Source organism: Macaca nemestrina, chromosome 2 (genome assembly GCF_043159975.1).
Source record: "Macaca nemestrina isolate mMacNem1 chromosome 2, mMacNem.hap1, whole genome shotgun sequence".
NCBI lineage: Eukaryota > Metazoa > Chordata > Mammalia > Primates > Cercopithecidae > Macaca > Macaca nemestrina.
The window spans coordinates 2,733,238-2,746,539 of record NC_092126.1 but is presented as its reverse complement, the minus strand read 5'-3'; the positions used below and the strand labels follow the sequence as shown (position 1 = coordinate 2,746,539).

General features: G+C 47.8%; 1 protein-coding gene across 2 annotated transcripts; it reads right to left on the bottom strand.

Annotated features, from left to right (window-relative positions):
• Positions 1 to 1,495: 1,495 nt before the first annotated feature.
• LOC105470984 (apolipoprotein D) lies at positions 1,496 to 12,958 on the bottom strand. 2 transcript variants are annotated; one of them, XM_071090616.1, is made up of 5 exons: positions 12,823 to 12,958; positions 7,988 to 8,138; positions 6,580 to 6,701; positions 4,492 to 4,580; positions 1,496 to 1,978 (listed from the first exon to the last, which is right to left on the bottom strand). In XM_071090616.1, exons 2-5 carry the CDS (start codon positions 8,108 to 8,110, stop codon positions 1,743 to 1,745), a joined length of 570 nt encoding a protein of 189 aa, XP_070946717.1. In that variant the 5' UTR covers positions 8,111 to 8,138; positions 12,823 to 12,958; the 3' UTR covers positions 1,496 to 1,742. The 2 variants fall into 2 exon arrangements, with proteins under 2 accessions (XP_070946717.1, XP_070946716.1); XM_071090615.1 differs by having other exon boundaries at positions 7,988 to 8,125; positions 12,823 to 12,957.
• Positions 12,959 to 13,302: the final 344 nt, after the last annotated feature.

Genomic DNA, 13,302 nt, shown 5'->3' with positions numbered 1-13,302 from the left:
GTTATATGAGCTAAGTTAAGTTAAATTACAGGGCGAACATTCTGAGGTCTTTCTGATTTTAAAAGTCACAATGTTAAAAAACCAAACTCAAGGAAGTTTTTTTTTATTTTTGTAATGGAGTCTTGCTGTGTCACCCACTCTGGAGTGCAATGGCGCCATCTCGTCTCATTGCAACCTCCGCCTCCCGGGTTCAAGCAATTTTCCTGCCTCAGCCTTCTGAGTAACTGGGACTACAGGCGCCCGCCACCACACCTGGCTAAGTTTTGTATTTTTAGTAGAGACAGGGCTTCACCATGTTGGGCAGGCTGGTCTCAAACTCCTGACATCAGGTGATCCACCCACCTTGGCCTTCCAAAGTGCTGGGATTACAGGCATGAGCCACCGCACCTGGCCAGAAAGAGGTTCTTGAGACCTGTTGGTACTGGGAAGTTGGAGTGCTCATAGGCATAGCTGCACAACCCTAGTGCTTACCTGTGTCTGGCAGGGGTTGGGACTTTCCTGGAGCTCCCTGGCACCCTCTGTGTGTCTCTGCCTTTGCACTCTTCACCTTGGATTATAATTGCATCTTTATCTGTTTCTCCCTCACTAGACTGTGAGCTTCTATGGGAGGACAGGGATTCTATATTTTTCAATGCCTGGAATGCAATTGGGCTTCCGTAAATATCAGTTGAATGAATGACAACATACATATACACACACACATATATATGTATTTTAAAATACATATGGATTTTATATATATATGTATTTTAAAATACATATAGATTTTATATATATATATGTATTTTTTTCTTAAAAAAAAAAAAACTCCCTATGTTCTTCCTCGTAGATTCTCCTCTTCCTTACATAAACCCCTAGATGGGCTCATTCTTCAGCCTGACTCTGAAGACCTGAGGAGAAAGTAAACACTTCAAGGAAACTGCCCCACAGAGACTCTGAGCCCCCAAGTAATTCCCCCTGAAAGGAGCATCTACTCCAGAATGGGGGCATCTGGATTCAGGTCACCCAGAATATGCCTTTACCATCAGCTTCCCCGCTTCCAGAAACAGGATTGTTACCTTTAAACTAGGACAATTCAGTGCTTGGTTTTTTCAACATAACTGCTTCAGGATTTTTTTTTTTCTTTTTTCTTTTTTCTTTTTAGAGGCAGGGTCTTGCTCTGTTGCCCAGGCTGCAGTGCAGTGGTGCCATCATAGCTCACTGTACCCTCAAACTCTTGGGCTCAAGTGATCCTCCTGCCACCACCTCCTGAGTAGCTAGCATAGGTGTGCACCACCATACCTAGCTAATTTTTTAAAATTTTTTGTAGAGATGAGGTCTTGCTATGTTGCCCAGACTGGTCTTGACCTCCTGGCCTCAGGTGATCCTCCTGCCTCAGCCTCCCAAAGTACTGGAATTACAGGCATGAGCCACCACGACCAGCCTGTTTAAGGATTTCTAAGCATAAGCTTATAATGAAAAAACCCACAATAATTAATCCAGCTTGCAATCACCATGAGCACAGCAGGTCAGCAACAAGTTTATTTTGCAGCTAGCAGGGTAACAAGGTAGGGTATGGCTATGTGTTCAGGCCAACTCCCTTGAGCTCCTCACCACTGTCTTCCGTGGTCAACCCTCCCTTCTGGTGTTTGCGAAGGTTTGTCATGGTTGATTGGTTTGTGTTTATGAGGAGTGGGTGGGGTGGGGGAAAGCAAAGCAGGAAATGTAACGTGGAGTGGGCACAGCCTCCCTGTGGAGCGTGGTTACGAGAACTCGGGGCAGTTCTCCTGATCTGTGACCGTCATTTTCTTGACATCAATGTTATTAGAAGTCAGGATATTTTTTAGAAAGTCCACTGTTTCTGAAGGGAGATGACGGTTTCTTGCCAAGATCCAAGCATAATCCACACGAAAAAGATTGATGACGCTGACACAGGAATACACGAGGGCATAGTTCTCATAGTCGGTGGCCAGGACCCAGTACGGTGCCGATGGCATAACTGAGAACCAGAGAGAGGCAGCATTATTGGAGGGAGAGGGCAAGAGAAACCTCAGGACAACACAAGAAGGGTGGCCCAGACAACCACCCACCAAGCCCTCTGGCCTCTGACTTTGTTTATCAATCCAGAAACAGAAAGACCCTTGAAAGAAGTCTGGACAAGAGCCTAGACTGAGTGTTTCCGACTTACCTCTCTAGCACTGTTGGTGCCCTGCCTGCCTGCCTGCCTCACTCACCCAGAGAGAGAGAGAGAGCGTTATAGTCATCACCCATCTGCACATTTCAGCTGCTCTGTGTGTTCTCAGCTGGACTGAGAACTCTTTTTTTTTTTTGAGATGGAGTCTTGCTCTGTCGCCCAGGCTGGAGTGCAGTGGCCGGATCTCAGCTCACTACAAGCTCCGCCTCCCGGGTTCCCGCCATTCTCCTCCCTCAGCCTCCTGAGTAGCTGGGACTAAAGGCACCGCCACCTCGCCCGGCTAGTTTTTTGCATTTTTAGTAGAGACGGGGTTTCACTGTGTTAGCCAGTGTGGTCTCGATCTCCTGACCTAGTGATCCACCTGTCTCGGCCTCCCAAAGTGCTGGGATTACAGGCTTGAGCCACCGCGCCCGGCGGAGAACTCTTAAGCCCAGAGTGATTTTGGAAAAATCTGTCTCCCACCTCTGCCAGCAGTGGCATCATGGCCCACCCACACACACCCAGGCCTGCACATTCTGCCTTCCTCTCGTGCACCAGCTCTCAAGAGTAAATTTACCCAGATACAATACAGAAAAAAAACTTCACTTGTCTCTCCTCATTTGAAAACTTTGACAGTCTCCTATTGTTTATGGAAGAAACTTCAAGTCATCTAATGTGGCATTCAAGGCCCTTCCTAACCTTATCGCCCTCTCCATGTACCCTCCCAGACTCTAGGCTGCTTTATTCAGGCCTTCTTCTTCTTCTTCTTCTTTTTTTTTTTTTTTTTTTTTTTGAGATGGAGTTTCGCTCTTATCACCCAGGCTGGAGTACAATGGCACGATCTCAGCTCACTGCAACCTCCACCTCTGGGGTTGAAGAGATCCTCCTGCCTCAGCATCCTGAGCAGCTGGGATTACAGGCAGGCGCCACCATGCCCAGGTAATTTTTTATGTCTTTAGTAGAGACGGGGTTTCACCATATTGGCCAGGCTGGTCTCGAACTTCTGAGTTCTGACTTCTGACTTCGTGATATGCCTGTATTCAGTCCTTCTATGTTCCAGTTCCCTTCACTTCTATGCTCCAGTTCCCTTCACTTGGAAATCCTTTCCCATAATCTCCCATACATTCTACAAGGCCTACATCTAATCCTCCCAACCAGAATACATCTTTCCCTCCACCTTTCCCAGCCAATAGCTCCTGCCTCTTTTAGTTCCTGTCCCAGGCTTCCTTATGAAGACTGTTAGGCACGTAATAGTTAGCTTTCACTCCAATCCCCATCCCTGATCCGTGTGGGAAGAATAAGTGGAGAGTTTGGAGACCTAGGTTTAGGTCCCAACTCTTCTAATGAGTTCAGTGATGGCCTGCGTCACTCAGCCCGCCTGCACTTTAGCTTCCTTCTTGATAAAAATAACAAGAGAAACTGTGTATAAAGCCCTTTACAGTTTACAGAGCGTGTGTATCTAGTTTACTTTCACGACACTGAGCAGTTATTTCTGGCTTGTACATGTGAAGTTAGTTGTCCACATTCATATGTGTGAGAAGAACTGTTTTCTCCTCCCAGCTTCCTTTCTTGGCCTATAAAATAAGAACTTCCTCTCCGCCCGCCTCTAGGAACTTGACTGGTGGGGGGTGGAGGAGTGGCAGGGATGAGAAGTGGGAAGTGGGGGGAGTAATTTTTGTAGCTGATGACTTCAGTGTCTGCCCTGCAGGTGGGAAAGGGGCTCTCAAGCACTGTTCGTGTTAGAAAGCCTCACGGTTCTGGGTTGAACTCTCTAGTGTAGCTACATCAGCAGTAAAACTGATATTTGGTGCCTTCTCTATTGCCTGTGTCCCTTCCTCAGTTAGCTCAGAACCCAGAGGCAAATGCCTTTCATTAGATATCTCACAGGATCCCCAACAATGTGACTGGAAGGTGGCGGAAGCAGGATTCAAATTTACCATCACTTTCGTCGTCTCTTGCTTCCAAGTTTCTGCGCCATGCAGGTTGTTCTGCTAAGATCTGCTAATTTTTCGGGCCCCAGTTTCCTCTGAGAAACAAGACTGGATTGGGTCTTCTACAGCCCCGTCCTGTGTGCACCTATTTGTGTTTCACCTATTGAAACGCTAGCTAGTGTCCGTATCCGCACTGGGATGTGAGCTCCGTAAGTACCAAGGCCAGCTCTGTCTGGCTCATCATGGCAACCCCAGTGCATGGCATGTAGTAAGTGTTTGACAGATAATTATATGCTGACTCATTAGAGATGACACTCAGGTGTCTCAGGAATTCTCCAAGCCAGGGCGCTAGCCTTCAGTTTGCATATTTCCTGTCCCTGAATCGTCCTGGGAAAAGTGGAGACTTACACCAGAAGAACTTAACTTCCAGCTTGGCAGGCTCTGTGATGTTAACTGGGGAGGCTTCACCTTCAATTTGATTCACAGTTCCATCAGCTCTGCAATGAGTAAAAAAAAGAAAAAATACAAAAAACAAAAAAGAAAAGAGAAAAGAAAAACAACTCATTGAAAGCCAAAAAGCAATGAAAGGCAAGATTTGTGCCACTAAGGACCATGGCAGCCAACACCGTGATTTCTGGTAAGAGAGGCTCTCAAAGGCAGGCTAGACCCCAGCTCCACGGCCTGCCCTTTCCTTTGTGACTGTCTCTGAGGCCAAGCAGGGGAAGAGGGCAGCGGGGTGATAAGAAGCCGCAATTGACAAGCTCCAGGACGGGACAGTATGGTAGGCCCTTGCACTTCAACACTGTCTCTGACTATCTGCAATGGCCTGAAAGACCAATTCCTGCTCCCAGGCTCCAAAGAGAGGGAATAAAAGAGAATGGAAAAACAAACAAAACAACGCAATACACAAAGAAGATTCACTTTTTTTTTTTTTTTTTTTGGAGACGGAGTCTTGCTCTGTTCCCCAGGCTGGAGTGCAGTGGTGTGGTCTCAGTTCACTGCAACCTCTGCCTCCTGGGTTCAAGCACTTCTCCTCCCTCAGCCTCGCCGGGAAATGGGATTACAGGTGTGCACCACCAGGCCTGGTGAGGGTGGAAAGGCATCAGGGTGGTCTTCCTAGGGAGCCAACAGAGGAGATGATGTCTGTTCATCAATCCTCAAGGCAGAGCAGGGAGGCCAACTGAAATTAGAGCAGTCATATGTGTTAGAAACTCAGTAGGTTGGCCGGGTGCGGTGGCTCATGCCTGTAATCCCAGCACTTTGGGAGGCCAAGGGGGACAGATCACGAGGTCAGGAGATGGAGATCAGCCTGGTCAACATGGTGAAACCCCGTCTCTACTAAACTACAAGAAATTAGCCAGGTGCGGTGGTGGCAGGCACCTGTAGTCCCAGCTACTCGGGAGGCTGAGGCAGGAGAATTGCTTGAACCTGGGAGGCGAAGGTTGCAGTGAGCCGAGATCGCACCACTCACTCCAGCCTGGGCAACAGAGTGAGACTTCGTCTCAGGAAAAAAAAAAAAAAAAGACAGTGGGTCAGTGCTATGGTTAGTGGTGACAGATGTCCTAGAAACCAGACAATGAGCAACAGGCCAGGGGTTTTGGGAAATGTGCTCTGATGTTCCCTACTACATTCTCTGTTTATCACCATGTAAAGCTGGAGACCGTGCCCTCCTCTCTCATCTGGATCTCAGACAGCGGGAGAAGATGGTCTGTTCCTATCTGCACACATTGACTTAGCAACAAACCAGTCTCCTCCCAACAGATTCTGCCCTTTTCACCATCAATTGCATTTTGCTCCAGAACGGTTTTCGGGACATCAGTCTCTGACCATGAACTCACAACATGTTCATGAAAAACTGCATTCGTATTTTCAAGAGTGGAAGGGGGATAGGAAGGAGTTCTTCCTGGGGCTCTTCTTAAGTTTATATTTGCTTTCCAAAGTGTAACTTTCTGGATTAAATATTGTGTTAGAAGCCCTCGGTAATAGAATTGTACATTTCTAAAGGATATCCTGCTTACATAGGATGTGTATATATTGTGTATGTGATTCTTGCTTAATAAGAAAAGGAGCTTTCTGATACATTAAGCTGCCCAGAGATGGGATGAACTGTCCTGGAAGGCGATGAGCTCCCCGTTCCCGGAAGTGTTTGAACAAAGCTGGATGCTTCTGTCAGCAGATGGTGTCAAGCGGCTTCTCTCCTGGACTGGAGGTCAGAGGAGATGGTCTCGATGTTCTTTGCTACCAGAGTATCTATTTTGCAGTGAGGGCAGGAACCCTGTCAGTTTGTGCCCAGCAGGTGGTCATGGAAACGCATAAGTGGATCCTAGTCCTTGCCATCCTTGCCTGACAAATGCTTTCCTCTCAATTCCTGCTAGGAGCAGGCAGGCAGTCCAGACCTGGCAAGGATCCCATCCTCCCTGACCCAGGCTGCCGGACACCTGGTCACTCCGGGTCCGCACTCCACAGGCCTGGCCCCGGATGGCCACAGCCACTCACCTCAACTCCTGGTTTAACACTTTGATCTTTCCATTTTCCTTTAGTGAGTAGTTGGCCTGGATGCAGCGTCCGTTCTCAAAGGTTGTTGGGATCTTCTCAATTTCGTACCATCTTCCGAAATACTGCAGAGACAACAAGCAGAACAAAACCTGTGGTTCTCTGGGGACCTGCAACCTTTTCTGCACTGTTGTGCAGAAGTTGAGCCCTGTCCTGGGGAAGCCAGACAAAAATGGGCCTCATTGTTCCCAGGGGCAACTGGGCAAGAGATTAATTGAAATGAGAATCCGTGACTAGGATGGGATGTGTGGGCGGGGGGGGTGAATGCTGAGCAAAGCGCTCTTCTCAGTGTCCCCTTCAGCCAATATTGCTGTGACATTCTAGACTCTGTAAAAAAAAAAAAAAGGGGGGGGGATGATGGGGCTGGGTGCGGTGGCTCACACCTGTAATCCCAGCACTTTGGGAGGCCAAGACAGAAGGATCACAAGGTCAGGAGATCGAGACCATCCTGGTCAACATGATGAAACTCCGTCTGTACTAAAAATACAAAAAATTGGCCGGGCGTGGTGGCTCACACCTGTAATCCCAGCACTTTGGGTGGCTGAGGCGGGTGGATCACGAGGTCAGGAGATGGAGACCATCCTGGCTAACTTAGTGAAACCCTGTCTCTACTAAAAACACAAAAATTTAGCTGGGCGTGGTGGCGGGCGCCTGTAGTCCCAGTGAGCCGAGATCACGCCACTGCACTCCAGCCTGGGTGAGAGAGCAAGACTCTGCCTCAGGAAAAAACAGAAAAAGAAAAAGAAAAAAATAAAGGGGGATGATGGGAAGTAACTTTCTTCTGAAACAGTGCATGATTCTACAAGTCATCTTCAAATCTTGTGCAAAGTCAGATGTGTTTGCTGTGGGGAGCTAGGACTCCAGAGTGCATGGAACTTTCTTCATCCACCCTGAATAGGGAGTTGGTCACCAAGGCTTTGGGGAGGTGATGGGGATGAGGCGCTGTGTCTGTCCTCTGCCAGGGGGCTTGGCTAGCGCCACAGACGCTCCCATGGCCTGCGGGCAGCAGCTGATGGACAATTGGAGGAGCATGCTCCACCTGTCCTCAGAGGGTGCCCAGTGTGACTGACCCTGACGGCCCAGGGTGACAGCTCATGGATGCTCCCTTTATTGCTTCTGTGCTGACTCCGACTCACTTTCCCACCTGCTCTTGTGCGTCCTGGGATCACCCCGAACCTCTCTGCCCCCAGTCTTTGTCTCAGCAGATTGTCCGCTTTGGGGAAACCCCAAATAAGATAAATATGTGTCCCAAGGTGTGCAGTGGAAATTAAAGCAGCATAATTAAATTGAATCTTGTAGAATGCTTGTTCACATCAGAGGCAGCAAAACAAATGGGAGGTTCGCCTTTTACCTTATTCGGGTCAAAATTCTCCTGCACCGGAGGCGAGGTGCACTTCCCAAGACGAAATTCTTGTCCCTCTGCTGCACCGAAAAGGCCAGCCAGTGCGGAAAGCAGCAGCAGCAGCATCACCATTTTGGGGCTGGGTGGCTGGAGAAGGGACCTGGAGTTAGAGGAACACACAGCAGCTGGGGTTGTCATTCTGAGCCTCCTAAGTCCACACAATCATGAAGCAAGAGTCCTGTGCCCACGGGCCCCTCTGTGGGCGGTCTCTCCTCTTCTCTCCCCAGCCCATGTGAACCCGCATCCTGCAGGGGACACCTGCCTGTCCGTATTGCTGTGAGGCTTTCCTCGGAGCCTCTGCACCTCCACCAGGGCACTCTCCGCATGCTATTCCAGTTTGTTGGATTGATTTTGCACCCCACTCCCACCTGATTATGCATCTCCCAGGGTAGGCACCGTGTCTGGTTCTCCTCAGAATCACCCACGGGCCTCAGAGTGTCGGCTCAGTAGATACTTGTCAAATGAACAGAAACAACGCGGAGGGGGCTGTGTAAAGTGGGGGACATGGAGGGGGCTGTGTAAAGTGGGGGACATGGAGGGGGCTGTGTAAAGTGGGAAATTAAAGCCTCCAAGCGAACCATGAAAGACACAAAACCAAACCAAACCTTGCCCAACACTTAGTGTCTCCGAGATTCTTTGGGGAGATGGCTCTGTGACACCCCTCCCCCTGCCCTCAGCTTGCTGGCTGCTCTACCAGCCCAAGAGTGCGCTTGGAAACCTTAACAGGGAGCGGCCTGCTGGGGACCCCAGGGTCACCCAGCCAGGTTCAGATCCTGACTCTGGCCATGCTAAGTATAACTGTGTCCAATTTATGCCTTAGCTTCCTTGTCTAGTAAGTGGGAATAATACTCATTCCTAGTTCATGAATTTTTGTGAGAATTACATGAGATAATATCGAGAGAGTACTTAGGGGAGTGTCTGACACAAAGTAAATGCTCAGTCAATGCTCCTTACTGTTATTATCAAAAGCAGAAAGATGATGGTTTCGCAGGTTTCTGTTTCTTTTTTTTGTTTTCTTTCTTTTTTTTTGACATTCTGTTGAGGGTTTTTGTTTTGTTTTGTTTTGTTTTGAGATGGAGTCTCACTCTGTCACCCAGGCTGGAATGTACTGACGCGACCTCGGTTCACTGCAACCTCTCCCTCCCGGTTCAAGTGATTCTCCTGCCTCAATCTCCCGAGTAGCTGAGATTACAGGTGCCTGCCACAACTCCTGGCTAATTTTTGTATTTTTAGTAGAGATGGGGTTTTGCCATGTTGGCCAGGCTGGTCTCAAACTCCTGACCTCAGGTGATCCATCCGCCTCAGCCTCCCAAAGTGCTGGGATTACAGGCCTGAGCCACTGCACCTGGCCTGTTGAGGGTATTTTTCATAGATGAAGTTCATTAAATCAGAGAAGGACTGTCGGCTGATGTGTAACTGTGCAACAGGCATTTCAACCCCAAGAGTCCTTTGGCAGCAGAAGCTGGCTTTGAAGCAGGGCAGCAGGGCAGGGAGACAGAGGGCGGGGAGACGGAGGCTGCGGGGAGACGGAGGGCGGGGAGACGGAGGGCGGGGAGACGGAGGGCGGGGAGACGGAGGCTGCGGGGAGACGGAGGCTGCGGGGAGACAGAGGCTGCAGAACTGTGTGCAGGTTCTGGGTATTTGAAGCTCCCCCGTTTCCTTCACTGACTTGCTGTCAATTTGCTCCTTTCCTTATGACTCCTTGCCTGTAGCTTGCACATGAGCTATTTCCAGCTCTCTGCGTCTCTCCCTGTAATGATGATGACTGATGCAATGCAAGCAAAATGTTTCAGATCTGAGCATTTCAAAGGATGTGTCATTACAGGAATAATTATAACTGCTTTCTTATGAGTCTCTAAACCTCTAAATACCCTTTAATAATCAATAGCTTTTTTTTCCTGGAGGTTTTGTTGCCTGGTTTTCAGAAGAACAGTTATGTAATGAGTGGAAGCTTGCCAGCTGGGGTCGCTGCGGTGGGGGACAATTACTGAGGCCCTTTGAGCAAGTCTGCAACAGGGCCGCTTTCCCTGGTCTTTGAGGCTCCCTTTCTCAGCAGCTCCACCACCGTGTAAACAACACCTGTCTTTTAACCTTTTAGGGGATGACGAATTTATAGAAATGCAGCCTAAACCCACACAAATTTGCATCCATTTTAAAGAGATGTTTAGTTCTAGTTCGTAGGCCCAAGCTGAAAGCCTGGCCCAGAGATCAAAGCTCAAAGACTGGCCACACATTATGCACATTCTACAAGGTCCCCCACAGTGGAGAGGACCTCAGAGGTCATCTCTCTAGCCCTACTTCCAAGGTGTACAGATGGTGAAGCTGGGGCTTGGAAGGGGCAGACAGCTGGGACTCGGGCCCATCTCCGCCTTTCCTGTCCGCAGCACCCTGAACCTGCTTCTTCTGTGCCACCACAGGGCCTTTCAGTAACCCCCCGCCACAGTGACCTGATGAGTCTCACCACCACACGACACTTACAACAAAAGTCAGTTCTACATCTGACTCTGATAAAATGTTCTCTTGTGGGCTGAAACATATTCTTTACCTCAGTAGGAGGATTTCAGAGCAAACCCCCTTGATTGCCTCTCTTCCAAAGATGCCTCTTGGCTACATTAGTTTTATTCCTGTGATTAAAACTCCTTGTGAGGCCAGGTGTGGTGGCTCGTGCCTGTAATCCCAGCACTTTGGGAGGCTGAGGCAAATGGATCACCTGAGGTCGGGAGTTTGAGACCAGCCTGACCAACACAGAGAAACCTTGTCTTTACTACAAATAAAAAAAAAATAGCCGGGCATGGTGGTGCGCTTCTGTAATCCCAGCTGCTCGGGAGGCTGAGGCAGGAGAATTGCTTGAACCTGGGAGGTGGAGGTTGTGGTGAGCCGAGATCGCACCATTGTACTCCAGCCTGGGCAACAAGAGCAAAACTCCATCTCAAAACAAACAAACAAGCAACAACAACAACAACAACAACAAAAACTCCTCGTAAGAGAGGGTGGACAGCATCCATCATAGTTTTCAATGTCCTTCCATTCTAATTTGCCCATTACTTATTCAGCATGTTCTTAATGTGTACTTAAGACTGTGGGTAACATATGGATTACATACGACTTATATTTTTGCATCTTCTTCTGATATCAATAGGAATACTGTTCTAATGAGGAGTTTAAATACTTTACAAACTAAGTATAATTTAAATATTATTTTTGGCCAGGCACGATGGCTAATGCCTGTAATCCCAGCACTTTGGGAAGCCGAGGTGGGCAGATCATTTGAGGTCAGGAGTTTGAGATCAGCCTGCCCAATGTGGTGAAACCCTGTCTCTACTAAAAATACAAAAATTGTGCCAGTTGCAGTGGCTCATGCCTGTAATCCTAGCACTTTGGGAGGCTGAGATGGGTGCATCACCTGAGGTCAAGAGTTTGAGACCAGCCTGGTCAACATGGCAAAACCCCGTCTCTACTAAAAATACAAAAAATTAGCCAGGTGTGGTGGCGGGTACCTGTAATCCCAGCTACTCGGGAGGCTGATGCAGAAGAATCGCTTGAACGTGGGAGACAGAGGTTGCAGTAAGCCAAGATCGCACCATTGCACTCTAGCTTGGGCAATAGAGCAAAAACTCCATCTCAAAAAAAACAAAACAAAAACAAACAAACAAAAAATACAAAAATTAGCTGGGCGTGGTGGCGCAGTCCTGTAATCCCAGCTACTTGGGAGGCTGAGGCACAAGAATGACTTGAACCTGGGAGGCAGAGGCTATAGTGAGCCGAGATCGTGCCACTGCACTCCAGCCTGGGTGACAAAGTGAAACTCCATCTCAAAAAATAAAAAATAAATAAATAAATATGATTTTTAACAGAATATGAGGTAATTTGAAAGCAATCCTACTAAGGTTATAGTGCATCCACCTTGGGCTTGGCACTAGCTGGAAATCACTGCTCCACTTGCATTAAGCTTCCCCACGGAGAAGCCCTGGTCTCAGGATTTTAAGGGTGCTATGCACTCAGTCTCCACAGCACCTCCTCTGGAGGCGACCTCTGCTGACACTCTTTGTACGAACGAGGTGAATTTGCCCGGGTTACTTCCTGGTAAACTACAAAGCCAGAATGTAAGCCTAGGTCTCCCACAAGCCTGTGCTCTTAGTGCCTGGGAATAGGCTAGAATGTAAGCCTAGGTCTCCCACAAGCCTGCGCCCTCAGTGCCTGGGGTCACAGCACTTGACCTCAAAGACCTGCAGAACATGAAGGACTAGATTTTGAAATTTCACCTCATAAAATAAAATAGTTTCCAATAAGTCATTAGGTCTCAAAGACTCATTTAGCCCTTAAATACAACAAGAAACGTATCTCCCAAACACAATATTTTATGACATTAAATGCATTTTCTATTCACACCATTAATTCCAGTTTCCAGATTATTTTACTGTGATGCACAGTTGGACAGCTCGCTGAGAATTCACCTGGCACGGTGTTTGTGCATGGAGAAATTCCTTATTGTCCAGTTTGGAGGAGTAAGCAAAAGATGCTGGGATGAGTTCACGCTGGGTTTGGTTTTATCTTAGGCCTGTTGCTAGTGTATCTACCTCAGTTTCGTCACCGGAAGAATGGCTCTGATAATACCTACCTTGTACATTTGTTTGAGGAAAAATGAGAACAAGTCTAACGCTACCGGCACAAGCTCTCAATCAGTGGTGATTATATGTAGCTGAAAAGGGGCAATGGAGAACCAAGACCGTTCCTATTTTAGACATTATTATCATAAATGAAAAGGTGAAAACTACAGTACATACCTTTTCTTTCAAGATGAAGGCAGTTTCCAGATGCAGAATCAGCCGATTTGAGATGCCTGTCTTGGTGACTGGCCTCTCCCAAGCGATTTTATAAGCTGCTTCAGATCTCTGATGTTTACTTCTCATGCAGGCCACGCCTCCCCTCCAGCCAGGAGAGCTGGCCTAAAAGCTTAGTCTGTACCGAAACACAAAGATGGGATGTTGTGTCCACCCTCCTCCCCCAATTTCCTTCACAGCTGCTCCCTGAAGGAGAAATGAGATATTGTTTTCGTGTGTGTATGTGAGTGTGTGTGTGCAAGAGAGAGTATGTGTGAGAGAGAGACAAACTATTTTCATTCAAAACATTTTTTTTTTTTTTTGCTATGTGGATTTTCTAATTTAATTTTTTTGGTCAGAATGCACTTTTAAGTTCCAGCAGGACGTGTTGCAACATGTTTTTAAACATCTGGTGTTTATTTTTCATTTTTGTGTAAATGAAAA

Coding starts and splice junctions, on each gene's coding strand:
- LOC105470984 (XM_071090615.1), bottom strand. CDS start 12,948: ATGAGAAGTAAACATCAGAGATCTGAAGCAGCTTATAAAATCGCTTGG. Junction 4,581..6,579: donor GTGTTAAACCAGGAGTTGAG/GTGAGTGGCTGT, acceptor TACTCATTGCAG/AGCTGATGGAACTGTGAATC. Junction 1,979..4,491: donor GGAAGTTAAGTTCTTCTGGT/GTAAGTCTCCAC, acceptor TCTGGTTCTCAG/TTATGCCATCGGCACCGTAC.